Source organism: Scyliorhinus torazame, chromosome 5, assembly GCF_047496885.1.
Source record: "Scyliorhinus torazame isolate Kashiwa2021f chromosome 5, sScyTor2.1, whole genome shotgun sequence".
NCBI classification, from domain to species: Eukaryota; Metazoa; Chordata; class Chondrichthyes; order Carcharhiniformes; family Scyliorhinidae; genus Scyliorhinus; species Scyliorhinus torazame.
Window position 1 is genome coordinate 84,762,333 of NC_092711.1, and position 27,013 is coordinate 84,789,345.

Consider the following 27,013-nt stretch of genomic DNA (forward strand, 5'->3'; position numbering starts at 1 on the left):
TTGCGATCCTGCCGTCCGTGTATAGGTCCCTGACTGTCAGTGTCCCTCCGTCCTGTCCCCACTTTTTAAAGGTGGCGTCAGTCAGCGCTGGTGCAAACCTATGGTTGTTGCAGATGGGAGCTTTGTCCGACATTTTGGTCAGGCCAAATTGTGGCCGTAGTTGGTTTCAGGACTGGATGGTGGCTATCACCACCGGGCTGCTGTCGTGTTTTTTGGGTGGGGCTGGGAGTGCCGCCGTGGCGAGGGCCCAGAGGGAGGTCCCCTTGCAGGAGGCCTCTTCCGCGCGCACCCACTCTGCTTCTGGCTCCTTGATTCATCCGCTTATCCCTTCAGCGTTGTCGGCCAGTGGTAGAATTGTATGTTTGGGAGGGGTAGGCCCCCCCCCCCCCCGGATTTTGTTTTTTCAGGACCTTCTTTGGGATCCTAGCATTCGCCCCCCAACCCCCCCCAACCCCCCCCCCATATGAACACCATAATTAGTTTGTCTAGTGCTTTGAAAAAGGCCTTAGGGATGTAGATCGGGATGGATCTATATAGGAAGACGTATCTGGGCAGCAAGTTCCCGCCTGAATGTTTAAAATCAGCTCAGAAAGGACAATCTCACCTCATCGAATTATCAAATTTACAGTGCAGAAGGAGGCCATTTGGCCCATCAGGTCTGCACCGGCCCTCGGAAAGAGCATCCTACTTAAGCCCACACCTCCACCCTATCCCCGTAACCCAGTAACCCCACCTAGCTTTTTTGGACACCAATGGCAATTTAGCATGGCCAGTCCACCTAACCTGCACATCTTTGGACTGTGGGAGGAAACCAGAGCACCCGGAGGAAACACACGCAGACACGGGGAGAACTTACAGACTCCGCACAGACAGTGACCCAAGCCGGGAATCGAACCCTGGTCCCTGGTGCTGTGAATCAACAGTGCTAACCACTGTGCTACCGTGCCGCCCTTGCATCCAAGCTCCCGGATTGTCTGTCTTCTCTCCAGGTAAGATTCTGTTTGTTTCTTGTATTTCACTGTGACAGGGCAGAGACCTGATTGAAGGGATTCCAACATGGGAGTTCTGGGAAAGATGGGCAAAGATTTGGGAGGCGACAACATGATCGAATAGTTTGGAGTGGAGAGGGATGGGGCAGCAATTTGTTAGGATGTCAGGGTCAAGGACCTGTTTTATTGAGGGGGTGATGATGGCAGATTTGAAGGACAGAGGGACAGTACCTGAAGAGAGAGAAATGTTGACAATATCCATGGACATAGGGGAGTTGGCTGATCAGTAGCTGAGTGGGAATAGGCTCGATGGAGCAGGAGCTGGATTTCATGGACAAGATGAGCTCTGAGAGGGCATGAGGGAAGATGGGAGAGAAACTAGAGAAAGATGTGGGTTCAGGGCTCGGGAAAGGATGACATTTAGAGACAGTTTGGTCTGGTGGGCTCGTGGAAGGGAGGGAAGCAGCAGAGGCAGCTGATCGGATTTACTCAATCTCAGTCACAAAGAAGCTCCACAAGCTCCTCACACGTCTTGTTGAGGTGAGTACGGAAGAGACAGGGAAGAGCAAGAGTACTTCAAAAGGAACTAATTTGTGTCAGAGATATTTTAAAAATTTCAGCACACTGCGTATTTCACACAAATCTAATTTATTTGACTGTTAGCCAGAATATTGGCCCCTGTAAATGGGCTGGAGTTTGTTATCAGCAGAAAGAGACCCAAATGAACATGGTTCAGTCCTGAATGTGAGGAACAGCAAAATCCAATCACTGTGGTTACTTGTGGCCTCGTTGGTGTCTCAGGAGGTGGGATGAAGTGGTGAATCCTTTCCCACTCTCGGAGCAGGCGAACGGTCACTCGTCAGTGTGAACACGTTGATGGCGCATCAGATCTCCAGACCTTTTATAGCACTTTCTGCAATCTGAACATTGAAAAGGTCTCTCATCAGTGTGAACTCGTTGATGTCTCAGCAGGTGGGATGAAGTGGTGAATCCCTTCCCACACTCGGAGCAGGCGAATGGTCTCTCCCCGGTGTGAACTCGCTGGTGCTTCCGCAGTGCGGATGACTTAGTGAATCCCTTCCCACATTTGGAGCAGGTGAATGGCCTCTCCCCAGTGTGAATTCGCTGGTGACTCAGCAGGTGGGATGACTTAGTGAATCCCTTCCCACATTTGGAGCAGGTGAATGGTCTCTCCCCAGTGTGAACTCGCTGGTGTGTGGACAGATTAGATGACTCAGTGAACCCCTTCCCACACTCTGAGCAGGTGAACGGTCTCTCCCCAGTGTGAATTCGCTGATGTACAGTGAGGTTAGATGATCGTCTGAACCCAGTCCCGCAGTGAGAGCACCTGAACGGTTTCTCATCAGTGTGAACACGTTGATGGCGTATCAGATCCCCAGAACCTTTGAAGCACTTCCCGCAGTCTGGACATTGAAACGGTCTCTCCCCAGTGTGAACTAGCCGGTGTCTCAGGAGTAGGGATGACTGAGTGAATCCTTTCCCACACTCTGAGCAGGTGAATGGTCTCTCCCCAGTGTGAACTTGCTGGTGACTCAGCAGGAGGGATGAGTGAGTGAATCCTTTGCCACACTCTGAGCAGGTGAATGGTCTCTCCCCAGTGTGAATTCGCTGGTGCTTCTGCAGAGCAGATAACTGAGTGAATCCCTTGCCACACTTGGCGCAGGCAAATGGCCTCTCCCCAGTGTGAATTCGCTGATGTGCAGTGAGGTGAGATGACTTTTTGAACTCAGTCCCACAGTAAGAGCACCTAAATGGTCTCTCCCCAGTGTGAATTCGCTGGTGGCTAAGCAGGTCGGATGACTGAGTGAATCCCTTCCCACACTTGGAGCAGGTGAATGGTCTCTCCCCAGTGTGACTGCGTCGATGAGTTTCCAGCTGGGATGGGGAAGTGAATCCTTTCCCACAGTCTGCACATTTCCACGGTTTCTCCTCAGTGTGATTGCATTTGTGGCTTGTGAGGCCTGATGATAGAGCGAATCCTCGTCCACACACACAAATCATGTACGGTTTCTCCCCACTGTGAACGATGCTTTTTCCTTCCATGTTGAATGATATTCCGATGATATTCAGGATGTGATAAATTGAGGACTCTGTCAGATCCTGATGTGATGCTTGGTTTGAGTTTCCGAACTTTGAAACCTCCCCTTCGAACACCCTGTGAAACTGATTTAAAAACAGAAAATAGGGAGTGAGAGAGAACCCACAAGACCACAAGGCAGGTTGTGAAATTGAGCTGACTAAATCTGCTGACTTGTGGGGCCGGCACTGGGAAAAAGTGACCATGAAAACTGTTGGATTGTCATAAAAACCCAATTGGCCTCTTTTGGAGGAGAGAGAAAGAGGCGAAGAGGGATTTTGTATATCCAGAAGACATATTAAGAGAGTAGTTGGCAAAGCATATTCGACCTTGAGCTTCATAAATAGAAATATTGACACTGACACTATGCTTTTGGTGGCACGGTGATTAGCACTGCTACCTCACAGCGCCAGGGACCCGGGTTCAATTCCGGCCTTGGTGACTGTGTGTGTGGAGTTTGCACTTTCTCCCCGTGTCTGCGTGGGTTTCCACCTGGTGCTCAGGTTTCCTCCAATACAAAGAAGGGAAAGTTAGGTGGAATTGGTCTTGATAAATTGCCCGGTAGTGTCCAGGGATGTGCAGGTTAGGTGGGGCTATGGGGTTACAAGGAGAGGGTCGGGGGGGGGGGGGGGGGGGGGGGGGGGTGCCTAGGCAGGGTGTCCTTTCAGAGAATCGGTGCAGACTCGATGGGCCAAATGGCCTCCTTCTGCTCTGTAGGAATTCTATGGTTCTAATTCTATTCTATGAATCTTTATAAAGCTCTGGTCACCACTCTTCAGGAAGGATGTGAAGGTTCTTGAGAAGGTGCAGAGGTGATTTACCAGAATGGTTCCAGCAAAGGAGGTTGAGGGGAGATTTGTGTTCAGGTACACAAGATTACGCCAGGTTTCCATTGGGTGGACAAAGAAACTCTGTTTCCATTCACTGATCGTACAAGCACTAGGGAGACAGATTTAAAGTTTTGGGTAAAACCTGGATTGAACTATAAAAGATCCTGAGGGTACTTGACAGGGTGGATGTGGAGAGAATGTTTCCTCTTGTGGGAGAAGCGAGAATGAGAGCAAAATAAGGAGTCACCCATTTAAGATGGAGATGATGATTTTTTATTCTCTTGAGGGTTGTAAGATTTTGGAACTCACGTCCTTAAAAGGCAGTGGAAGCAGAGACCTTGAATATTTTTAAGGCAGAGCTGGATAGATTCTTGATGAGCAAGGAGGTGAAAGGTCATCAGGGGTAGGCAGGAATGTGGAGTTGAGGTTAGAATGAGATCAGCCGCAATCTTATTGAATGCTGATCAGGCTCGAGGGGCCGAGTGGCCTGTTCCTAGTTTGTATGTAAAAGGTACAGGAGATATGAGGTGACATGAGATATGGTTTTACACAGCGAGCGGCAATGACCTGAAACTTGCTGCCTATGAGGGAGTTTGAAAATAGATCCATGAATCATTTGATTTCCAAAGGAAATTGGATAGACACCTGAGGGAAATAAACCTGCGAAGATACAGGGAGCAGGAGAATGGGACTGACTGGATTGCTCCAGAGAGCTGGCATGGATTCACTGGGCCGAATGCCATTCTCTGTACCATCATGTCTCTGACTCTTTTGTGCAGTCTAGTTTTGTAATTTAACCCCGGGGGGGACAGATATCGTTCAGGTAAATCTGTGCTACACTCCCTCCGAGGCCATTCTATCCTTCCTCAGGTTCGTTGACCAGAACTGAACACAGTTCTCCAGGTTTGGTCGAACCAGGGTTTGTGAATCTCGGGGCTTTTCCAGTCACACTGAGACCTGAAATCTTCCCTCACAGACAGAACAGTCAAACCTTTTACCTTCCACACCCAGATGCTGTTGATATTCAGGTTCTGATGAATCGAGTGACTCTGTCAGATCGCGATGTGACGTTTGGTTTGCGTTTCCCGTCTGTTAAACCTCCACTTCCAGTATCCTGTAAATTTACAGAAATCTCACTGTTGGTTTGGGATAGAAATTCACAACATTCTCCCCTCATCAACTTTGATTAAATGTATTCCTGGAGCTTTGGTCACATGACCTGCCGCCATCCTCCAGCCATTAATCGGTCAACACATCCATCCTTGTGACACACTGCCTTCCTCGGCCAATTGGGAAGCAAAAGGATTTGCTACCTTACAGGACAGTGATTGTCAGCCAAATAACCTTTACCCCATCTTCAATATTTTTATATCCACTGAAGAGAAATGTTCAAAGAAAATTACATTTAAATCTTCTTTACTGTCGTAATGATTTCCCAGACACGATTCTCACCAAGACAGAAGGTTAAATTTGAATTCATTTAAAGTCTATTGAAGACCCTGAAACAATTGTTGGTTGTTGCAAAGACCCACCTGATTCACTCATGTCCTTCAGTGAAGGAAATCTTCTATCCTTTCCTGGTCTGGCCGACATGTGACTCCAGATCCACAGTCAGCTGGTTGACTCTCTGAGATGCTCTCTGAGATACACTCAGTTCAAGGGCAATTAGTGCTGGGCAGTGAATGCTGGCCCAGCCAGCGACACCCACATCCCGTGAATGAATAGAAAAGAAAATCTGCCGTCCTTACCTGGTCTGGCCGACACGATTCCAAACCACAGCAATGTGGTTGACTCTTTAAATGCCCTCCGAGATGGCCGAGCAAGCCACTCAGTTTAAGGGAAATTAGGGATGGGCAATAAACATTGGCCCAGCCAGTGACTCCCACAAATCAATAAAATAAAATCCTGGAGACTCCAGTCAGTCAATCCGGGAGAGTTGTCATCCGGCCCAGGCTCGCAGCGCACGCGCCCTGCGGCACCTTGTCCTCTGGAAAGATGGCGGCCGGTAACCCGGGCCTGTCACCGCTCAGCTCTCACTCTGTTTGATGCTGTTTAAGACGGGACCGTTAACATTTTACACGGGAGTTGAAGCCTCCACGGGGTATTTATGAACCCTCCCGGCTCACCCCGCAGCTTCTATCGCTCCCAGGCCACCCACGGCTCCAATCCTGGAAGTCGCTCGATTGTTTCCCGCTCCTTGCAACGTCAGCGTCAACCTGAACTGTGCATGCGCCGGTCACAGCCCGAACGCCGCATGCTCCAGTCACAGCCGGACTCTGCGCATGTGCGAGAAGCTTCTGTCATGTGGATAGAGCACATTCTCAGCTGCAACGCATATTGGGTAATAAACCCACTATTGAAATGGATATGTTTGATTTAAATTATGCTTTGCGAACTGATTATGATTCGTAACATTGGGCCAAGGCAACACCCACATCCCAAGAACAAATAAAGGAAAGTTGGCAGTTAGAAAGGCAAATGCAATGTTCGCATTCATTTCAAGAGAGCTACAATACAAGATGAATGGGGATGAGAAACATATCAGCCATGATCGAATGGCAGAGCAACCTCGAAGGCTCGATGGGCTGAATGGCCTAATTCTGCTTCTCTATCTTTTCTTTTTAAAATGAGGGGATCTCATCGAAACATTTGTAAAAAAATTGTTGGAATCCATCCCAGACCTGGATATAGATCAATTGATTCTTGGAGGAGACTTCAATTGTGTTCTGGATCCTAAATGGACTGGTCCAAGCTGATTCAACCACAACAAAAACATGAGAAAGGAATGAAACCGGACGGACCACCCGGCATCGACCCAGGCACCAGAAACGACAACGGCAAACCCAGCAAAAGGTTTTTAAAAACTGTTCCCATCAGTAGATTGTAAAAGAATTACGGGACACAGATTTAAGATTGTGACCAAGATCTACAGGGGAGATAGGAGGTAGACATTTTATTCAGTGAGTTATAATGATATGGAATTCAATGCTTACCCACAAAGGTCGATGATCTCCAGTTCCTGGTAACTCGAACAGTGGTGTTAGAATTTGATGTGAGGATTGGTTGTGAGTTTTCTGTCTGTGAACCCCTTTCTAAGCCCCTGTGAAAGAAGTTTACAAAGGCACCACTGTCAGTCCAGAATTTAAATTCAGGAAAGATAAACATTTCGCCTGGCTTGAATTTGCTGTGTGTAAATCCTCCCCTACTAATCATCTGTAAAAGGAGTTTCCAAAATTAATCACCGTAAGGCCAGGATAGAAATTCACAACATTCTTCCCTTCTGCTTATGGGTCCAGGATGACCCCTCATGCCCCCGCTGCACACTGACCCTCTTGTCATCAGCAGTCCCCTGATTTGAGGGTGACGTCTACTCAGGGTTGTGAATTTCTGCCCTGGGTCTTCATGTGGCTGAACAGAGTCACTGAGCTTTGGACACATGGGGCAGGATGTCCAATAAGACAGTGAAATCCGGAGAGCAGGATTGGCTTCCTTTCCTTTCCATCCCTATCACCGCTTTGCATCATCAATAAGACATTGGGACTCAAAGACTAATCCAGTTTGATGGACAAGTTGTCTCATTCTGAATAATGGGGAACAAGCTCCTCCCACTCATTGAAACATCGCCCCCCGACAAAGATGACAAAACGCGCATGCGCCCTGATGCACATCCAATAAAAATGGCGGCCGTTAACCCGAGCCGAACATGAGGAGCTCATAGATTTCATAGAATTTACAGTACAGAAGGAGGCCATTTGGCCCATCGAGTCTGCACCGGCTCTTGGAAAGAGCACCCTACCAAAACCCCACATCTCCACCCTATCCCCATAACCCAGTAACCCCACCCAACACTAAGGGCAATTTTATATGCTAAGGGGCAATTTCGCAATGCCAATCCACCTAACCTGCACATCTTTGGACTGTGGGAGGAAACCGGAGTACCCAGAGGAAACCCACACAGCCCGTAACAGCCTCCCCGAACAGGCGCCGGAATGTGGCGACTAGGGGCTTTTCACAGTAACTTCATTTGAAGCATACTTGTGACAATAAGCGATTTTCATTTCATTTGATTTTTCATTTCACACAGACACAGGGAGAACGTGCAGACTCCACACAGACAGTGATCCAAGCCGGGAATCGAACCTGGGACCCTGGAGCTGTGAAGCAATTGTGCTAATCACTGTGCTACCGTGCTGCAGCCCCGCTCGGTACAAACTGGGTCCTGTAAAGTTTTCCGAGGTTTGCGGCTTACAAGAGCTTTACACAACATTTCCGGCCACCCCCGTGATCTCTCGCTTCCTCCATATTGTTTATTGCCTCTTACCAATTTTGGATCTGAAGAATCACCTGAGGAAGGAGCAGTGCTCCGAAAGCTAGTGTTTGAAACAAACCTGTTGCTTTAACCTGGTGTTGTAAGACTTCTTACCGGTATCTGAAGAAGACGCCCTTATGCTTCGCACTTACCCATACTGCGCATGCTTCAATCACAGCGGACCCCATCCCTCATTGACTCCAATTGGTTGGAGGACCAGTGGCCCTCACTCGGTCCTCCAGACCCGCCCCGCTTCTTCCTACTGGTCGGGAGCTGCCGACAATCACCCGGGTATTGTGACGGTTACAGATGGTGAGAGCGGCCACAGGCTCAGGCTGTGCGCTGATTGCCCAATAATAAGTGAGAGTCTCAGTGAGACAATTAGACAATAATAATGGAGATGGGGCCCAGAGGAGAAACAGCAAAGGATTCACTCACTTTGAGAGTAACAAACACAGTGTCTGTTCCCATAATAAGAGTCAGGCTGCAGTGTGTGAGTGAACACATCATTGGATCCAGTGTAGAATCATAGAATCCCCTCAGTGCAGAAGGAGGCCATTCGGCCCATCGAATCTGCAGCAACCCTCTGAAAGAGCATCCTACCTTGATGGATTCCCCATCCAATCCCCGCAACCCCTCCCAGTGACAATTTAACACAGCCAATCCATCAAACCTGCACATCTGTGGACTGTGGGAGGGAACCAGAGCATCCGGAGGAAATCTACGCAGACACAGGAAGAATGTACAAACTCCACACAGACAGTGACCCAAGGTCAGAATTAATCATAGAATTTACAGTGCAGAAGGAGACCATTCGGCCCATCGAGTCTGCACCGGCATTACCTGATCTGGCCAACTCACTGAAATGTGGTTAATTCTGAATTGCCCAGCAAGCCACTCAGTTTAAGGGCAATTAGGAATGGGCAACCCAGCTGGTTTGCCCGTGACACTCACATCCCATAAAGAATAGAGAAAATCAAAGGGCTGTTTCCAGCGCCGGTTTCAAAGGAATCAGTACTGGCCCTTCACTCCTGGTGACATCACTGATTTGAAAGTAAATGTAGGAACATGAGGAAGAAGTTTACCTGTGACACAAAAATAATTGAACACTTGATAGTGAGGAAAAAGCTGTAGGGAAAACAAGGCAAAGGATTACATGATAAATGGCAGGACAGGACTAGTTAGGCCAGAGCTAGATTCCTGTGTACAGGAAGATTGCACTAGAGAAAGTACAGAGGGGATTTACGAACATCAGCCAGAAATTGACAATGTTTGCTCTGAGGAAAGTTTGGGTAAACTGGGGCTGTTTTCTTTGGAACAGAAAAGACTGAGGGGAGACCAAAATGAAATTTTGAAAAGCAGCCTGGCTGGCTGAGTCGGTAGAGCATGGGAGTCTTAATCCCAGGGCCGTGGGTTAGACCCACGTTGGGCGCTTCAGCTTCTTTAATCTGAGAACATTGAGCTGAACTGTTTTATGGGTGGCACGGTAGCACAGTGGTTAGCACTGTTGCTTCACAGCACCAGGGTCCCAGTGTTCAAATCCCACTTGGGACACTGTACAGAAAATGCATGTTCTCCCAGTGTCTGTATGGGTTTCCTCCCACATGTCCCGAAAGACGTGCTTGTTAGGCGAATTGGACATTCCAAATTCTCCCTCTGTGTACCCGAATAGGTGCCGGAGTGTGGCTACTAGGGTATTTTCACAGTAACTTCATTGCAGTGTTAATGTAAGCCTACTTCTGACAATAATAAAGATTATTCTAAATATATAAAATTCTGGGGATCATGGTGGCACAGTGCTTGTGTGCTTGCGTGCTGGGGACCCGGGTTCGATTCTGGCCCCAGGTCACTGTCTGTAAGGAGTTTGCACATTCTCCCATTGTCTGCGTGGGTTTCACTCCCACAACCCAAATATGTGCCGGGTAGGTCGATTGGCCAAATTAAATTGCCCCTTAATTAGAAAAATATATAAATTAATATTTTTTTTAAAGTCTGAGGGATCTAAATAGATTGGATAGGAAGGTCCAATTCCCTTTGGTTGAGGGATACTTATAAAAGGGGGCAGAGTTTTAAGGAAGGACTAGGAGGTTCAGAGGGTGGTGAGGATCTGTGACATGCTGCCTGAAATGATGGCAGAAACCCTCATAACATTTAAAAAGTAATTAGATAGACATCTGAATTGATGTAACTTAAAAAGCTACAGGCCACAATCTGGAAATTGGGTTTAGGCTGAATACCTACTTTGTAGCCACGATGAGCTGAATGAAATGCAACAGGAACAACAAACTTTAATAAAATCCGGGATAGTAACTCTCACTACTAACAAGGTCAGCAGTTTGCCCAGTTTAGCTGCCAAGTATGCTAATGTGGTAATTTTAAAATTTACCTGCATACATAAGAGTACAACAGCAAATTATTTAACTTCTCCAATGTGATCGGTGTAATTAGTCTCAAATTTAACCCGGAATGGTCATTTAAATTTTCCCAGTCACTCTGATATCTGAAATCCTTATCCACGGACAGAACAGACAAACCATTTTACCTCCCAATGATATTCAGGTCCTGTTGAATCGAGTAACTCTGTCAGATGATGATGTGATGTTTGGATTGAAGTTCCCGTTAGTAAATCCGCCTCTTTCTAAAGGAATTTCACTCTCAGTCCAGGAGAGAAATTCACAAGATTCTCCCTTCCTGCTTCCGTGTCCTGGACGGCCGCGCATGCGCCCTGCTGCACCTGAGAACGACGCGGCCGCGCAGTCGCCCTTCGGCATATCGCCCCCGAATCAGATGACAGGGACCGATCAGAGAGAAAAACACCGATGCGGCCGCCCCATTCCGTACAGACACCTGATCTGTATCAAAAGTGCCGGAACCAATTTATCAGCCTGAGGAACGTGATGGAATAATGGCGGATAAGGCTACCCGGAATGCCCGGCGCGTATGAATGTTGTCTTCGTCACAGGAGCCAGAACGCGCAGGCGTCAGAATGTCCCGTCCCCGGAAGTCGCTCCCCCATCCCTCCCCCTGTGTGGAGCATGCGCGGTGCTGCTCCGGGCTGAGCGCAGCCGCGGTGAGAGTGAGTGCGGTTCCCAGAGGCTGAATGAGAGCCGCCGCGAGCGGGGACAATGGTGAGAACCCAAACCCCCCAATAAGACCCATTGGTTTTATTGTCAGTCTGCAGACAGGAGCTGGAGAACTGAACCCAGGCAGAGGAGAGGGAGGGAGAAAACTGGGAGTGGAGGAAAGAAATGGTGCAGATGGTGAGGTGGGTTTGGATTTCAGCCCAGGGAGGAGGGAGAGTGTGTGGGACGGGGATTTACAGCTTTGGGGGAACAAGAGAGGAAAAAATGTTCCAGAGAAACTAGAATTGCCTGTTCAGAATTTCTATCCTGGACTGAGTGATGACTTTTGTAAACTCCTTTTACAGGATATTGGAAGTGGAGGATTGGCCGACAGAAAAATCAAACCAAACATCACATCGAAATCTGACTGTCACTTGATTCATCAGGAGCTGAATATAATCAGTCTTTGAATTTGGAAGGAGAAATATTTGTCTGTTCAGTTTCAGCGGTGCGACTGCAAAAGCACCGAGATATACATCCCATCCCCGAGTGAGAGTGTTCCAGTGAACTGACTGTGGAGAGAGCTTTAACCAGTTACACAGGCTCAAAAAATGTATCACGTCATTCACTGCAGGGAGAAATTAAACGGCTGTTTGTGTGTGGACAAAGCTCCAACCGGGAGAGACATAAAAACCCCTCACCATGGAGAAACTGTGGAAATGTGCGGACTGTGGGAAGGGATTCAGTTACCCATCACAACTGGAAGTTCATCGTCGCAGTCACACTGGGGAGAGACCGTTCACCTGCTCCATTTGTGGGAACGGATTCACCCATTCATACAACCTTCTGACACACCAGCGAGTTCACACTGAGGAGAGCCCATTCACCTGCCCTGTGTGTGGGAAGGGATTCACTCGGTCATCCCACATTGTGACTCACCAACTTGTTCACACTGATGAAAGACCGTTTACATGTCCTGACGGTGAGAAGAGTTTTAAATGTAAAAAGGATCTGCTGACACATCAACATATTCACACTGGGGAGAGACCGTTATCCTGCTCCCTGTGTGGGAAAGGATTCATTCAGTCATCCCACCTGCAGACACATCAACTTGTTCACTCTGATCACAAACTTTTTAACTGTCCTGACAGTGAGAAGAGCTTTAAAAACAAAAAGGATTCACTAACACACCAATATGTTCACACTGGGGACTGACCGTTCACCTGCTCTGTGTGAGGGAAAGGATTCAGCCGTCCAAGTGCCCCACTGAACTACCAGAGAATTCACACTGGGAGAGGCCATTCACTTGCTCTGACTGTGGGAAAGGATTCATTAATTCATCCAACCTTCTGATACACCAGCAACTTCATACAGGGAATAGACTGTTCACCTGCTCTGAATGTGGGAAGGGATTCACACGTTCATACAACATTCTGACATATCAGCAGGTTCACAGTGAGGAGAGGCTGTTCACTTGCTCAGTGTGTGGGAAGGGATTCACTCGTTCATCCAACCTATTGAATCACCAGCGAGTTCATACTGGGGAGAGGCCGTTCACCTGCCCTGTGTGTGGGAAGGGATTCAGTCAGTTATCCAACCTGCTGACACACCAGTGAGTTCACAGTGGAGAGAGGCCGTTTACGTGCTCCATATGTGGGAAGGAATTTTCTCATTTATCTTATCTTCTGAAACATCATCGAGTTCACACTGGGGAGAGGCTGTTCACCTGTAACGTCTGTGGAAAGGGGGTTTACTCACTCATCCCACCTGCTAACACACCAGTGAGTTCACAAGCGACTACAAGGTTTGGATTCTACCCTTATTGATGCTGCTAATTATGTCCAGGACTGAATCAGGTTCACTCTTGACAGTCTTAATCTGCTGATGAGATTTAATATTCTGAATAAATGTGAAATAAATAAGCTTGGTTTGAAATATTGCAGATTTTTGTCTTTCCCACCTGAGTGTTTAACAGCACCTGGCTGGAGCTCAGAAAGGACAATCTGGAGGAGGATCACACGGCAGGAACAGAACTTCAGCCTGGACACAGTCCTTCAGGGTCACACTGAGAGGGACAAAAGACACTTGGGTCTTTCTCATCTCTCTTCACTGTCAGCAAAGTCCCCATGTGGGTTAATCCTGAGGTGTGAGAGAAATGTGTCCCAGCTGTTCTCTTCCATGGTTCAGAGCTCCTGGACACGGAACAGAAGCACCTTTACAACTGTGTTTAGAGTCAGGAAGAACGATGGTGAATGCTGGAAACGTGCTGTAAAATCAGAGATTGGTGTAAAACTGTGATGTTCCTGATTGAATGTAAAGCAGCTGGTTTAAGTTTCCAGACTGAAAATGTGTTTGTGTGACAGTCACAATGAATTAATTGAATAGAAACCTACTTAAAATAGTTTGTTGAAGTCGGCATTAAAATAACAGCTGGAGGAGCTCACAGGAGCCTGGTAACTGCCGGGACAATTAGACAACAGTTTGATTGCCCAGCTAAAGAATTCCACAGATTCTCTACCCTCTGAGAGAAGATATGTCTCCTCATCTCTGTCCTAAATTTGAGATCCCTTACTTTGAGATTATGCCCTCTGGTCCTAGACTCTTCCACAAGAGGAAACAAGATAATTTTTCAGGTTGTGTAACTGGTTAAAGCTCTTTCCACAGTCAGTTCACTGGAACACTCTCACTCAGGTGTGTGTGTGTCTCGGGGCGTTTCCAGTCACAGTGATGTTTGAAATCACTTCCCACAGCCAGAACAGACAAGCACATTGACAGTTTGTGATATTTAGATCCTAATGAATTGAGTGACTGTCAAGAAAGATCTTGAGTAGTATTTGGTTCGAGTTGCCCAGCTGCCAATCCTCCCGTCCTAATGTCCAAAAAAGAAGTTTACAAAAATGATAACTGTAAGAATGGGATAGAAATTCACAACAGATCATTCTAGTTTCTATAGAACCTTCTTTCCTCTTTTGCTTTTCCCAAGCATGTGGTCCAGTCAAAATAAAAGACCAGCATCAGCTAGAAATCCCAACAAAAGTGCCGGATTTAAACTGAACCAGAATATTGTTCACAGTGTCTCTGAAACATTCTGTCCACTGAGGTATACACTGGTTGTGGAAGGTGTCAAGTATTCCGGCGGGTACCGCATGCTCCCTCTGCAGGGCCACTGGGAATAGACAAGACCACGGAATAGAAGTCGGCAGCCAGAGTAACCCCCCCACCCACCCATTAACACTGCCAGTTACTGTGAAAAGGCCCAAGTCGGCACATTCCGGCGCCTGTTTGGGTACACAGAGGGAGAATTCGGAATGTCCAATTCACCTAACAGCACGTCTTTCTGGACTTGTATGAGGAAACCGGAGCGCCTGGAGAAAACCCACAGGGAGAATGTGCAGACTCCGCACAGACAGTGACCCAAGCTGGGAATGAAACCTGGGACCCTGGAGCTGTGAAGCAACAGTGCTATCCACTTTGCTACAATACCGCCCATCCCACCCAGCTACAATGAACTGTTTTAACCAGACCCAAGAGTAGATTCAAGATGTCATGTTCGGCAGAAGGATACTATAGACTGTAAGATCCACAAACTCTGTCAAGATGGCTGCAACTTAACAGGTTATTATGAACATTAAACTGTGGGCAATATCCGATTCTGTGACCAATATTTAGTTAAACACGGACCTGAATAAGGAAACTTTGCAGCCACCTGTGAAGTTTAAATGTCTCGTTGTGTCAGGATGAACCAGCATTTGAGGAATATAAAATCTCTGAACTGTTGGTCTCCAAGTGCCGTATTGAACACCGGAGAATGAGCTTGAATTGGAACAGAGTGAGTGAGTGATCATCGTTATCTGCTATTGTATCGCGGTGTTCTGGGTCTCAGACTTGTAACCCTCTAGTTAATTGTCAGGGATGCAGTATAATAAACCCTGAACAAATCAAATGTGTGTGTGAGAAGCATCTGAAGCACCAAGAACCAGCTGGACCAGCAGAGCTGAATGTTTTCCAGTGCAGCCACAGTACTGTACTTATTCCAGCTTCCAAGTCCACCTGAGAACCAATCTCCTGGCTATTCATCTACAATAAGCTTCAGAGCCTCATGAGAATTATTTGTTTCTAAAAACGCTTCACTCCAACTAAAGGACCAGCTCAACAAGAAGACAACAGGCCTGCAGCGATATAAAGATTGCAGTCTACATTCCATTTTCATCATTACAACTTCACCTTGATCTGTACCTAATTTCTGTGTATGTGTCAGTGAGTGTGAAAGAGACGAGAGACTGAGATGTTCAAACATCCAGGGAAATAGTGTGATAATAAATAACCTTTATTCCTTTAAAAATTACCAGTAAGCCTGCTGCTGAAATGTATTTTAAATAAAGAAAAATCACACTGAGGGTAAGGAAATATCACACAAACATCCTGATAATGGAATGGAAAGGACCACGAAATGTAATCAAACGCTGTATAACCCCTTTCAGGTAGCTATACAGAGGCTGCAGCCTCTCACACTGAATGTCTACGTAATCCAGAGACACCTCCAGGCCACAAACATCAGCTGCAGCCTGAGATTGAGTGAAACATTTTAAAAACCTGTTGCACGGTAACTTACGGGCGGGCACTAGGACCCGGCTGGGAACAGAAACTTTCAGGTCCCGTCCACAGCTTCTGCATCACCGAGGCCAGCGCATGCGCTCTGCTGCCTCGGTGAACCAAGATGGCGGCTGTGAACCAGGGCCTTCTCCCGGGACAGAGCTGACCGGCGGTGATGTGACCTGAGGATCACCGCACCTCAGACAAGGGGCCAGGTTGGGAAGGCGGTGCCTTCAGGAATAACTGGGAAGGTGATGTTTGGTCAGTTGCTGCAGTCTGTGTAGTGAAGGTGCTGTCACAGTGGTGTGAGGTGAGGAAGTACAGGATTATCACCCAGCAATGATCAATTAAGGGGAATGTAAATCCAGCTCAGGCTGCTTTCAGATTGGAAAGGGAGCTAAGGTGTGTCCTCAGAGCTGGTGAATGTTGGGGCTTTGGCAGTTTCTCTGTAAAGTCATTCCCTCCCTCTCCCACCTCTATCTTTAGAGTCAGAGAGTTTTACAGCACAGAAAGAGGACCTTTGGCCCATTCATAATCTTTATTATTGTCACAAGTAGGCTTACATTAACACTGCAATGAACTTATTGTGAAAATAAACTAGCCGCCACATTCCGGTGCCTGTTCGGGTACACAGAGTGTACAATTCAGAATGTCCAATTCCTCCCACAAACACGTCTTTTGGGACTTGTGGGGGGAAACCGGAGCACCCGGAGGAAACCCACATCGTTAGAGGGAGAATGTGCAGACTGCACAGACAGTGACCCAAACCAGGAATTGAACTGGAACTGAACCAGCCCTGATGCTGTGAAGCAACTGTGCTACCGTGGCACCCAGCATGGCAGCCAGTCCTCGAATAAGCTAACGGGAGCCTTACCCTCCACACTTTCTGACAGGCCGACGACTCAGATGTTCTTTATCCGACCCTCGGTTCTCCAAGTCATCCATGACCTCCGAAGGCCACTCGGTTGGTTTTCAAAGGATTGAATTTCGACGGAGGCATCTTGCTGAACGTTCAGGATTCTCTCCTCCGGTTCATTGAGTCTTTTTTAAAAATAAATTTAGAGTACCCAATTCATTTTTTCCAATTAAGGGGCAATTTCGCGTTGCCAATCCATCGCCCCTCCACATCTTTGGATAGTGGGTGCGAAACCCACGCAAACACGGGGAGAATGTGCAAACTCCTCACGGACAGTGACCCAGAGCTGGGATAGAACCTGGGACCTCGACGCCGTGAGGCAGCAGTGATATCCACTGTGCCACCGTGCTGCCCAGATCATCGAGCCTCTTCATGGTGTTTTGCAGCTGGTCCCCATGAGCTCACAGATATTGAGTCAGCACACACCAGCTCTGGTCAGTAACACGGATAATGCCGGCAGTCATCATTTTCGCCGCCTCCATGAGAGCCCCGGAGAGCGCGGGGTCGAGAGACCTACTGAGGGTCAGGCCGCCATGTTGAAAAGGTGGCTCCATTCCCGCTGAATCCACCTGCGCTGTTTTGTCAACAGATTTCTTCACTTTATTTGGCATAATCCGACTAAACTGAACCCCGACGTCTTCCAGGGACATGATAACAATATTAATTTAAAGATCAGATTATAGGTGAGTGGCACCAGAACCTGCGGAAAAGCAGCTACTCCCGCACCACAAGCCCGACACCCCGGCACAGACAGATTTCTGATCGATGAACGTGCCGAGGGTTATGGGGAACTGGCAGCTAAATTAAGAGAAAGCTGAGATGAGGAGGGATTTATTTTCTCGAGGATGTGGTGAAGCATTGAAATTCTGTACCCCAGAGGATTTACAGTGCAGAAGGAGTCCATTTGGCCCGTCGAGTCTGCACCGCCCTTGGAAAGAGCACCCTACTTACGCTCAAGCCTCCACCCGATCCCCGTAACCCAGTAACCCCACCTAATCTTTTTGGACACGAAGGGCAATTTAGCATGGCCAATCCACCTAACCTGCACATCTTTGGACTGTGGGAGGAAAGCGGAGCATCCGGAGGAAACCCACGCACACACGGGGAGAACGTGCAGACTCCGCACATACAGTGACCCAAGCCGGGTATCGAACCTGGGAACCTGGTTCTGTGAAGCAATAGTGCTAACCACTGTGAAATGAGGGATAATGTGGGAAAACGGTGTTGTGGTAGATCAGCCAATGATCCCATTGAATGGTTCAGGCTCGATGGGCCGAATGGAATACTGCAGCTCATATTTGTTGTGATCTCCTGGACAGGAAGCTGTGAGCTTGGATCTATCAATCAGCCTGAATCAGCATCTTCAGGAGAATAGGGAGGGTGAATATTAGATACAGCAGAGTGAGAATGGAGGGAGAGTGTGTGGGATGGTGATTTACAGCTTTGGGGGAATAAGAGAGGAAAAAATGTGACATAGAAAATAGAATTGTCTGTTATGAGTTTCTATCCTGTACTGACACTGAAGAATTTTGTAAATTGTTTTTTACAGGATATTAGACGAGGAGGAATTACAGACAGAAATCTCAGACGTTACGTCTCGACCTGACAGAGTCACTCGATTCCTTGGAACCTGAATAGCATCAGCCTTTGAATCTAGAAGGTGAAATGTTTGCCCGAACTGTCAGCTAAAGATTTCAAACATCAGTGTGACTGGAAAAGCACCGAGACCCACACAACACCCACCCGAGTGAGAGTGTTCCAGTGAACTGACTGTGGAAAAAGCTTCAACCAGTTACACAGCCTGAAAAACATCACACCATTCACAGTGCGGAGAGACCGTACACGTGTTGTGTCTCTGGACGAGGCTTCAACTGATTGTCCCGCCTAGAGAGACACGAAGAGACCCAAAACATGGAGAAACCGTGGAAATGTGGGGACTGTGGAAAGGGATTCAAAGCCCCATCAAAGATGGAAACTCATCAACGTAGTCACACTGGAGAGAGGCCATTCACCTGCTCTCAGTGTGGGAAAGGATTCACTCAGTTATCTGACCTGCGGAGACACCAGCGAGTTCACACTGGGGAGAGGCCATTCACCTGCCCTCAGTGTGGGAAGGGATTTACTCAATTATCCAACCTGCAGACACACCAGCGAGTTCACACTGGGGAGAGGCCATTCACCTGCTCCCAATGTGGGAAGGGATTCAGTGATTCATCCAGCCTGCGGACACACCAGCGAGTTCACACTGGGGAGAGGCCATTCACCTGCTCTCAGTGTGGGAAGGAATTCAGTGATTCATCAAACCTGCGGACACACCAGCGAGTTCACACTGGGGAGAGGCCATTCACCTGCTCTCAGTGTGGGAAAGGATTTACTCGAGTATCCAAACTACAGACACACCTGCGAGTTCACACTGGGGAGAGGCCATTCACCTGCTCTCAGTGTGGGAAGGGATTCAGTGATTCATCCAACCTGTGGACACACCAGCGAGTTCACACTGGGGAGAAGCCATTCACCTGCTCTCGGTGTGGGAAGGGATTTACTCAATTATCCAACCTGCGGACACACCAGCGAGTTCACACTGGGGAGAGGCCGTCCACCTCTCACTGTGAGACGGGATTGCATGTTTCACCACACCTGCTGTGACACCAACAATTTCACAATCGATTACGTGGGTTGAATTCTGCTGTTATTGTTTCTGCTCTACATCCAGGACTGCATTTTGTTCATTCTAACAGGTGGTCAGTGGGGATGGTCGGAGGGTTTCTTTCTGCTGGACAGGCCGATCTCTCAACTTTGCCTCCAATGGGCTGATACTCTTTGAGCCTTATTGCTAATACCTGGCTTCGAATTGTACAAGGATCACAGAGTGAAAGGGTGTTTGGAAGTGTGAAGATATTTAGTTTCCAGTTCTATTTCAAACCCCCTAAAGCATGCCACGTTACCATGGAGATGGGCCCTGGTGGTTACAAGGTTCTTTTGTTTAATTTATCTGGGTGTTCCTCACAGAGGAAAACAACACGGTATGAGGGGCAAGTTGTCAGAGATGGAGTGGGAAACTGATTGGTACAGGGAATGCCTAATATTTAAGGAATTTTTACATATTTATCAGGGGGTCGGTTAGCTCAGTTGGCTGCACGGCTGGTTTGTGATGCAGAGCAAGGCCAACAGTGAGGATTCAACTCCCGTACTGGCTGAGTTTATTCATGAAGGCCCCACCTTCTCAACCAGGCCCCTTGCTGAGGTGTGCTGACCCTCAGGTTAAATCACCTCCAGTCAGCTCTCTCTCTGTCAAAGGGGAGAGCAGCCTATGGTCCTCTGGGATTTTGTGACTTTTATTTCACATATATACAACAAATATAGATTCCTTTAAGGAACAAAAATCCAACAGGAAAAGTGATGTAACCTTGGCTAACAAGAAAAGTTAAAGATTCCATGAGATCCATTAGAATTCAGCATAGGATGATCAAGAAACTGATGAGAGCAAACCGATAAGAAACATAAAAACCGACTGGAAAAGCTTCTCCAGGAATGTGAAAAGGAAAAGATTAGCAAAGACCAATGTGGGTCCATTCCAGGCAGAGACAGGAGAGTTTAGAATGGGGAGTAAGGAAATGGCAGATAAACTAAACAATGTGTGTCTGTCTTCACAGAGGAAGATACAGAAATTGTCCCCAAAACACCAGAGAACCAAGGGACTGGCAGAGATTAGTATTGGTGAAAAAGTTGTACTGGAGAAATTAATGGGCTTTAAAGTGAATAAATCCCCAAAAGCTGATGATCTACATCCCAGAGTGTTGAACGAGGTGGCTGTAGAGATCTCTATTCCACATTCTACATTCTCTTGACACTATATATAACGGACAAACCTTTTGTCTGAGCCAAACGTTTCCCAGTTGGGAAACTGCCATGGGCATCGCTAATAGAGACAGGAAGATGCTGGAGGACTGGCTGGGAATTGCACATCCAACCAATCAGGGTTCAGGGGCGAGGGTCACTGAGGCTGACGGTGATGTGACCCCCCAGGGTTCAATGCCCCAGTGTCCAAAGCGGGGAGTCACGGGAACACAGTACAGAGGAGCTAAAGGGAACCATTTGGGACCAGAACATTGTGAACATCCTGTTACTCTGGTTTTCTTTTTTTCTCAAGTAATTTTCTGTTAGTTTTTTTTAACCACGCTCTGTTTCATCAATAAACATTTAACAGGAAAATATTTGAATTGGTTGGACCTTTCCTGATTAAATTTGTTCACTTTCGGGTAAGTGGGTGAGATGGATTGACAGGCTCTTTAACAGAAAGTGAGTCCCTCTAAGGTAGTTGGCAAAGGAGCCAGAGGGGTAGAGGAAATTTGATTTTTCTTTTGACACAGTGTTTGAAAATGGAGTTCAGGAAGTCAATTGTGACTGACTAATTTATCAAGGTTCTCTGAGGAAGTAACAAGGGATGTCAATAAAGGGGAACCTGTAGATGTGCTTTATCTGGATTTCCAGAAAGTATTTCCCAAGGTGCCACATCAAAGGTTATTACACACAAAATAAGAGCTCGTGGTTTGGGGGCAACATATCAGCATGGATAGAGGATTGGTTAGCGAACAGGAAGCAGCCAGTAGGTATAAATGGGTCATTTCTGGGTGGGTAAGATGTGACAAGTGGAATGTCACCAGGATCAGTGCTGGGCTCTCAACCATTTACAATCTGTATGAATGTGTTGGATGACGGGATTGAATGATGGCGGCTAAATTTTCTGATGCCTCAAAGACAGGTAGGAAAGTAATTTGTGAAGTGGATTTAAGGACTCTGCAAAGGACTACGAACAGGTTAAGTGAGTGGGTAAAAAACTGACAGAGGGAGCATAACTTTGGAAAATATGAATTGTCCACTTTGTCAGAAAGTATTAAATAAAACAATATTATTTAAATGGAGAGAGATTGCAGAACTCTGAGTTACGGAGAGATCAGGGGTGCCTGATCCCAAGTTAGTCTGCAGGTACAGCAAGTGATTAGGAAGGTCAATGGAATATTATTGTTTATTGCAAAGGAAATAGAATATAAAAGTAGGGATCTTTTGCTGCAGTTGTACAAGGTCTTTAGTGAGACCATATTTCGAGCACTGTGTACAGTTTGGGTCTCCGTATTTCAGAAATGAGATAAGTGCATTAGAAGCAGTAGAGAGAAGGTTGACACCCCGGATTCCTGGGTTGAGGGGGTTATCCTCTGAGGAAAGGTTTGACAGGTTGGGCCTGTATCCATTGCAGTTTAGAAGAATGAGAGATGATGTTAGAGACGCTGAGTGGAATTGATAGAGAGAATGCTGAGAGGATGTTTCCCCTTGTGGCAGAGGCTAGAACGAGGGGATACCATTTACAAATAAGGGGTCTCCCATTTAAAATGCCGATCAGGATGATTGTTTTTCCCCTGATGGCTGTGAGTCTGTTAATCTTTCTTCCCCAGAGAGTGGTGGAGGCAGGGCCATTGAATCTGCTTTAAGGCTGAATTTGATCGATTCTTGATTGACAAGGGAGTGAAAGGCTGGAGGAAGGAAAGGAATTGAGACCACAATCAGATTAGCCCTGATTTCATTAAATGGTGGAGCAGGATCAAGGGGCCAAATGGTCAACTCCTAATTTGTATTGACCCTTAACACCTCCACTTTTCCAAACTCTGAAATGATTCACAGTGATAACCCTTATTGGTGGGAGTGGTTAGATTTTATTCAGTATAAATAAGAGCTGACACAGTCTAATGTCTGAGCAATAGTATCAAAGTGCAGCAGCATTACCATTGCATTCTGGGTAGAAGCACCATCTCCATTGGTTGTTTTAAAGTCAGTTTCTCTCTGGAGTGTGTGTCAATGCCTTGATGATGTCACAATGTTGTCTCAATCCCTTGGACACAGTCACCATTTCATCTCCTGCTGTGTCTCAAGTAGCTGTGCGTTTGGGACCCGGTCTTCAGTCCGTTTCAACATGAATTTACACTTGCTGTTTTTCACATGTACCAAATCTGCACACTCATACCGGTATCCCCAAATCATGTCCCACATTCTTAACTCTCAGATGTGCTGATGAAAAGACCAAAGTGAGTGTCTGTCTTTGTTACCGTCGCCCTTTTATTGTCACAAGTAGGCTTACATTAACACTGCAATGAAGTTACTGTGAAAAAAACCCCAGTCGCCACATTCCGGCGCCTGTTCGGGTACACGGAGGGAGAATTCAGAATGTCCAAATTACCTAACAACGCGTCTTTCAGGACTTGTGGGAGGAAACCGGAACACCCGGAGGAAACCCACGCTGTCACGGAGAGAACGTGCAAACTCCGCGCAGACAGTGACCCAAGCCGGGAATCAAACCTGGGACCCTGGAGCTGTGAAGCAACAGAGCTAACCAGCGGTTTCTGAGGCACGTGGGACTGTGGGTAATCTGGCTGCCAATTCAGACCCGATTCTCAATTAATCTTTGAATCTGGAGAAGTGAGGATGACATTCGGCCGACAGAGATTGTAAAATAAGCATCATCAAGATCCATCTCCTACCTGCTCTTTCAGAGGGTCAGTGCAGACTTTATAATTCTGCTGTAGTAATACACTGTTGTTCGGCTATAAATAAAGTCAGCAGAGTGCCAGATGACCATCGGGTGCTCTCCGCTTTGAGGGGAAGAGCTGACTGGTGGTGATGTAACCTGAGCAACACCACAACTCAGGCGAGGGGCAAGGTTGAGAAGGCTGGCCTTCTGTACGAGAATTATAGATCATAGAATTTACTGTGCAGAAGGAGGCCATTCGGCCCATCGAGTCGACATGGCCCTTGGAAAGAGCATGCTCCCCAAGCCTACACCTCCACCCTATCCCTGTAACCCAGTAACCCCACCCAACTTTTTTGGGCACGAAGGGCAATTTAGCATGGTCAATCCACTAACCTACTACACATCGTTGGACTGTGGGAAGAAACCGGAGGAAACCCAAGCAGACACGAGGAGAACTTGCAGACTCCGCACAGACAGTGACCCAAGCCGGGAATCGAACCTGGGACCCTGCAGCTGTGAAGCAACTGTGCTACCGTCCACACTGTTGACCTTGCTCTACATCATGAACCAGCTGTCCAGCCAACTAAACTAAACCGGCCCAGCTAGCCATTCAGCTCTGCTTTATACCTGAATGGGTATTGTCAGATATTTTTACCACTGTGAGCTTGGGTTGTGGATTTTAACTTCTTCCCTCTACTCTGTTCATGTTGATCTTCTCAAGTAGGGCTGCTTGGTGAAGAGAACTTTGCGAGATACAGTGACAGTGATTATGGAATATGTTTGTTTCCAAGTGCAGTGACACCTGATCTCTGACCAACTAAGTGAGTTTGTGACAATGTAACTCATAATCATAGCTACTGCAGGTGAGTCTCTGGCTACAACTGTATTGAGAAGAAAGAAATTGGAGAGGAACATTGCACCCAGCGTGACAGCAATAGTTTACAGGAGGCTGGTTTGGTCAATGGTGTCAAAGGTGCAGACAGGCCAAAAAGAACAATAAAGAACTGCTTATCCTTGTCAAAGTCACATTGGAAAGTTACTTCGATAAAGAGTTGTTGCAATGCTGTGGCATAGGCAGAAATTTTACTGGGGAATTCAAAATATAGAATTCCTGGGCATGGATTTCAGAGATGACAAAACTTTGGAGAGGAAAGGTCGGTTAGAAATAGGGCAGTAGTAATCAGGAATTCTTTTTGAGGATGGGTTATAATGATGATTTAAAGTCAAGAGGGACAATAAATGAAGAGGGAGAGAGATCAAACCATCAACAGTATCGGCAAACATGGGGAAGTTGTGAGATCTGGGATTAGAACAGGAGGTGGGTCTCATGGTCATAATGAGACGTGAGATGGCATGCGGGGATATAGGAGAGATCTAGAGGGGTCAGATGTCTGTTAAGGGGGATCTTTAGAGGCAGTGTGGCACAGTGGGCCAGTGCTAGGGAAACAGCAGAGGAAGCTGACCGGATGCTCTCAAGGAGACAAGGGATGAGAGATACTGGCAAAAGGAGCACATTTGTGTCAGAGATTTTGTAAACACTCATTACATTGCATTTAACACAAGGATGATTTATTTGACATTTATCCTTAATATTAGTACCTTTAAGGGCGCTGGATGATTAATATTAGCCAAGAAATGTTGTAAAGGGAAATTTACATTAGAGGTTATTCATTTAATCTCTTCATTTTATTATGTTTAAGTATTAGCTTATGCCTGCAATAATGTGGACTGCTGAGTCACTCGATACTAGCTTATGCTTGCAATAGTGTAACTGACAACCACAGCAATCTAATTCTGCAATGACCTGATAAGTACGGTTAGTGGCGAGTCATTCTCTAACTGACCTACTAACACATCTGCAATGTTCCGATTAATTGCTGAGTAATTCTGTAACTGACAAACTGACCGTTAACAATTGAGACACCTGTTATCCTTGTAATTGTGAACAAGGAGTTGCGAGCATTCGATAATGAATGGTTTCAGAGGAATGTGATTGGAAGCTAATTGTTGCTAGGGGGGCCTAATGTAACCCCCCCCCCCCCCAAGCTAATTAGGAACTAACCAAGTGTACATGTATAAAAGAGGCTAATTGCTGTTGTACAATTGAGAAGGTGACCACAAGCACTGCGGAGTGCCTGGCTGTCTCCCAAAAGCTTTTGCCAATAAATTGACTTGACTCAACTCTTTGGTGTGAATAAGTTATTTACCACTTCAAATATGGTTCAGTACTGGATGCGAGGAGCAGCAAAATCCTAATCAAATTTGTTACTTGCGAACTCGCTGGTGACTCAGCAGGTTGGATAATTACACAAATCCTTCCCCTTATTCAGAGTGGATGGTAGACTCTCTTCCTAGTGCACATTCACTGGTGCGAGGGCATGGCAGATGAATGGATAAATCCATTTCCACACTCAGTTTAACATCCTTTCCCCAGTTCAAATCTGCTGGTGTGCAATGAGTTCAGACGGTTTTCTCAACCCGAATGGTCTCGTCAGTTTGAACTTGTTGATGAGACATTGGTTTCTGGGCACTTGAAAGGTCTTTCATCTTGATGAATTCGCTGGTGTCTCAGCAAGCTGGATAACTGAGTAAATCCTTTCCCACACTGAGAGCAGTTGAACGGCCTCTCCCCAGTGTGAACTCGCTGGTGTGTCTGCAGGTGGAAGGACCGCGTAAATCCCTTCCCACACTCAGAGCAGATAAATGGCTTCTTCCCAGTGTGAAGTTGTTGGTGTATCATTAGGCTGGAGGACTGAGTGAATCCCTCCCCTTGCTCAGAATAAGTGAACGGTCTCTCCCTAGTGTGAACTTGCTGGTGTTTCAGCAAGGTACATAACTGAGTGAATCCTTTCCCACACTTAGAGCAGATGAATGGCCTCCCCCCAGTGTGAACTTGCTTGTGCTTCAGAAGGGTAGACAACTGAGTGAATCCCTTCCCACACTCGGAGCAGGTGAAAGGTCGCTCCCCAGTGTGAACCCGCTGGTGTTCCAGCAAGTTGGGTGAACGAGTGAATCCCTTCCCACAGTCAGGGCAGGCAAACGGTCTGTCTGCAGTGTGAGTTCGCTGGTGTACAGTGAGGTCAGATAATGTCTTGAACCCAGACCCACAGTGAGAGCATCTGAATGGTCTCTCGTCACTGTGAACGCGTTGATGGGACTTCAGTTCCCAGGAACATTTATAGCACCTCTCACACTCCAAGCATTTAAAAGGTCTTTCCCCATTGTGAAGCCGCCGGTGTGTCAGCAATGTGGATGAAGAAGTGAAGTGCTTCCCACACTCGGAGCAGTTAAACAGTCTTATCCCTGTGTGAACTCGCTGGTGTGTCAGCAGGTTTGAAGAGTTAATGAACCCTTTCCCACACTCTGGGCAGATGAATGGTTTGTTCCCAGTGTGACTGCGTCGATGAGTTTCCAATTCAGATGGGGTTCTGCATCCCGTCCCACAGTCCTCACATTTCCATGGTTTCTCCCTGGTGTGGCTGCACTTGTGTCTTGCCAGGCCAGATGATTGGCTGAAGCCTCGTCCACACATAGAACACGTGTACGGTTTCTCCCCACTGTGAATGGAGGCTGTTCTCTTTCATCTTCAAAATCCGATATTCACGTTACAGCAGGTTGAGAAATTCTGTGCGTACCTGATGTGAAGTTTTAATTTCCTGACTGAAAATCTGATCCTTCGAACACCCTGTGAAACTG

At 47.0% G+C, this 27,013-nt stretch overlaps 2 protein-coding genes and 1 long non-coding RNA gene across 6 annotated transcripts in view; 1 reads left to right on the forward strand and 2 right to left on the reverse strand.

Moving 5' to 3' along the window:
• Positions 1 to 27,013, reverse strand: part of LOC140418722 (uncharacterized) — a 402,445-nt gene that overhangs the window by 310,308 nt on the left and 65,124 nt on the right. For 3 of the 4 annotated variants that reach the window (XM_072502303.1, XM_072502302.1, XM_072502301.1), the window contains exon 2: positions 21,748 to 27,010. The exons of the other annotated variant lie outside the window; for it this stretch is intronic. In XM_072502303.1, coding sequence (XP_072358404.1) covers positions 25,809 to 26,849 — 1,041 coding nt within the window. In that variant the 5' untranslated portion in view covers positions 26,850 to 27,010 and the 3' untranslated portion in view covers positions 21,748 to 25,808. Of the gene's footprint in view, positions 1 to 21,747; positions 27,011 to 27,013 lie in introns of those variants that run through there. 4 annotated transcript variants of the gene reach the window in all.
• Positions 1,621 to 11,233, reverse strand: LOC140418719 (uncharacterized). The gene is made up of 4 exons (XM_072502292.1): positions 10,769 to 11,233; positions 6,911 to 7,017; positions 4,916 to 5,031; positions 1,621 to 3,173 (listed from the first exon to the last, which is right to left on the reverse strand). The coding sequence occupies exon 4, from the start codon at positions 3,051 to 3,053 to the stop codon at positions 1,842 to 1,844; it is 1,212 nt and encodes a 403-aa protein (XP_072358393.1). The 5' UTR covers positions 3,054 to 3,173; positions 4,916 to 5,031; positions 6,911 to 7,017; positions 10,769 to 11,233; the 3' UTR covers positions 1,621 to 1,841.
• Positions 16,018 to 21,011, forward strand: LOC140418737 (uncharacterized). Its single transcript, XR_011945308.1, has 2 exons — positions 16,018 to 16,191; positions 18,347 to 21,011. It is a non-coding gene; the product is annotated as an uncharacterized lncRNA (long non-coding RNA).

Coding starts and splice junctions, on each gene's coding strand:
- LOC140418719 (XM_072502292.1), bottom strand. CDS start 3,053: ATGGAAGGAAAAAGCATCGTTCACAGTGGGGAGAAACCGTACATGATT.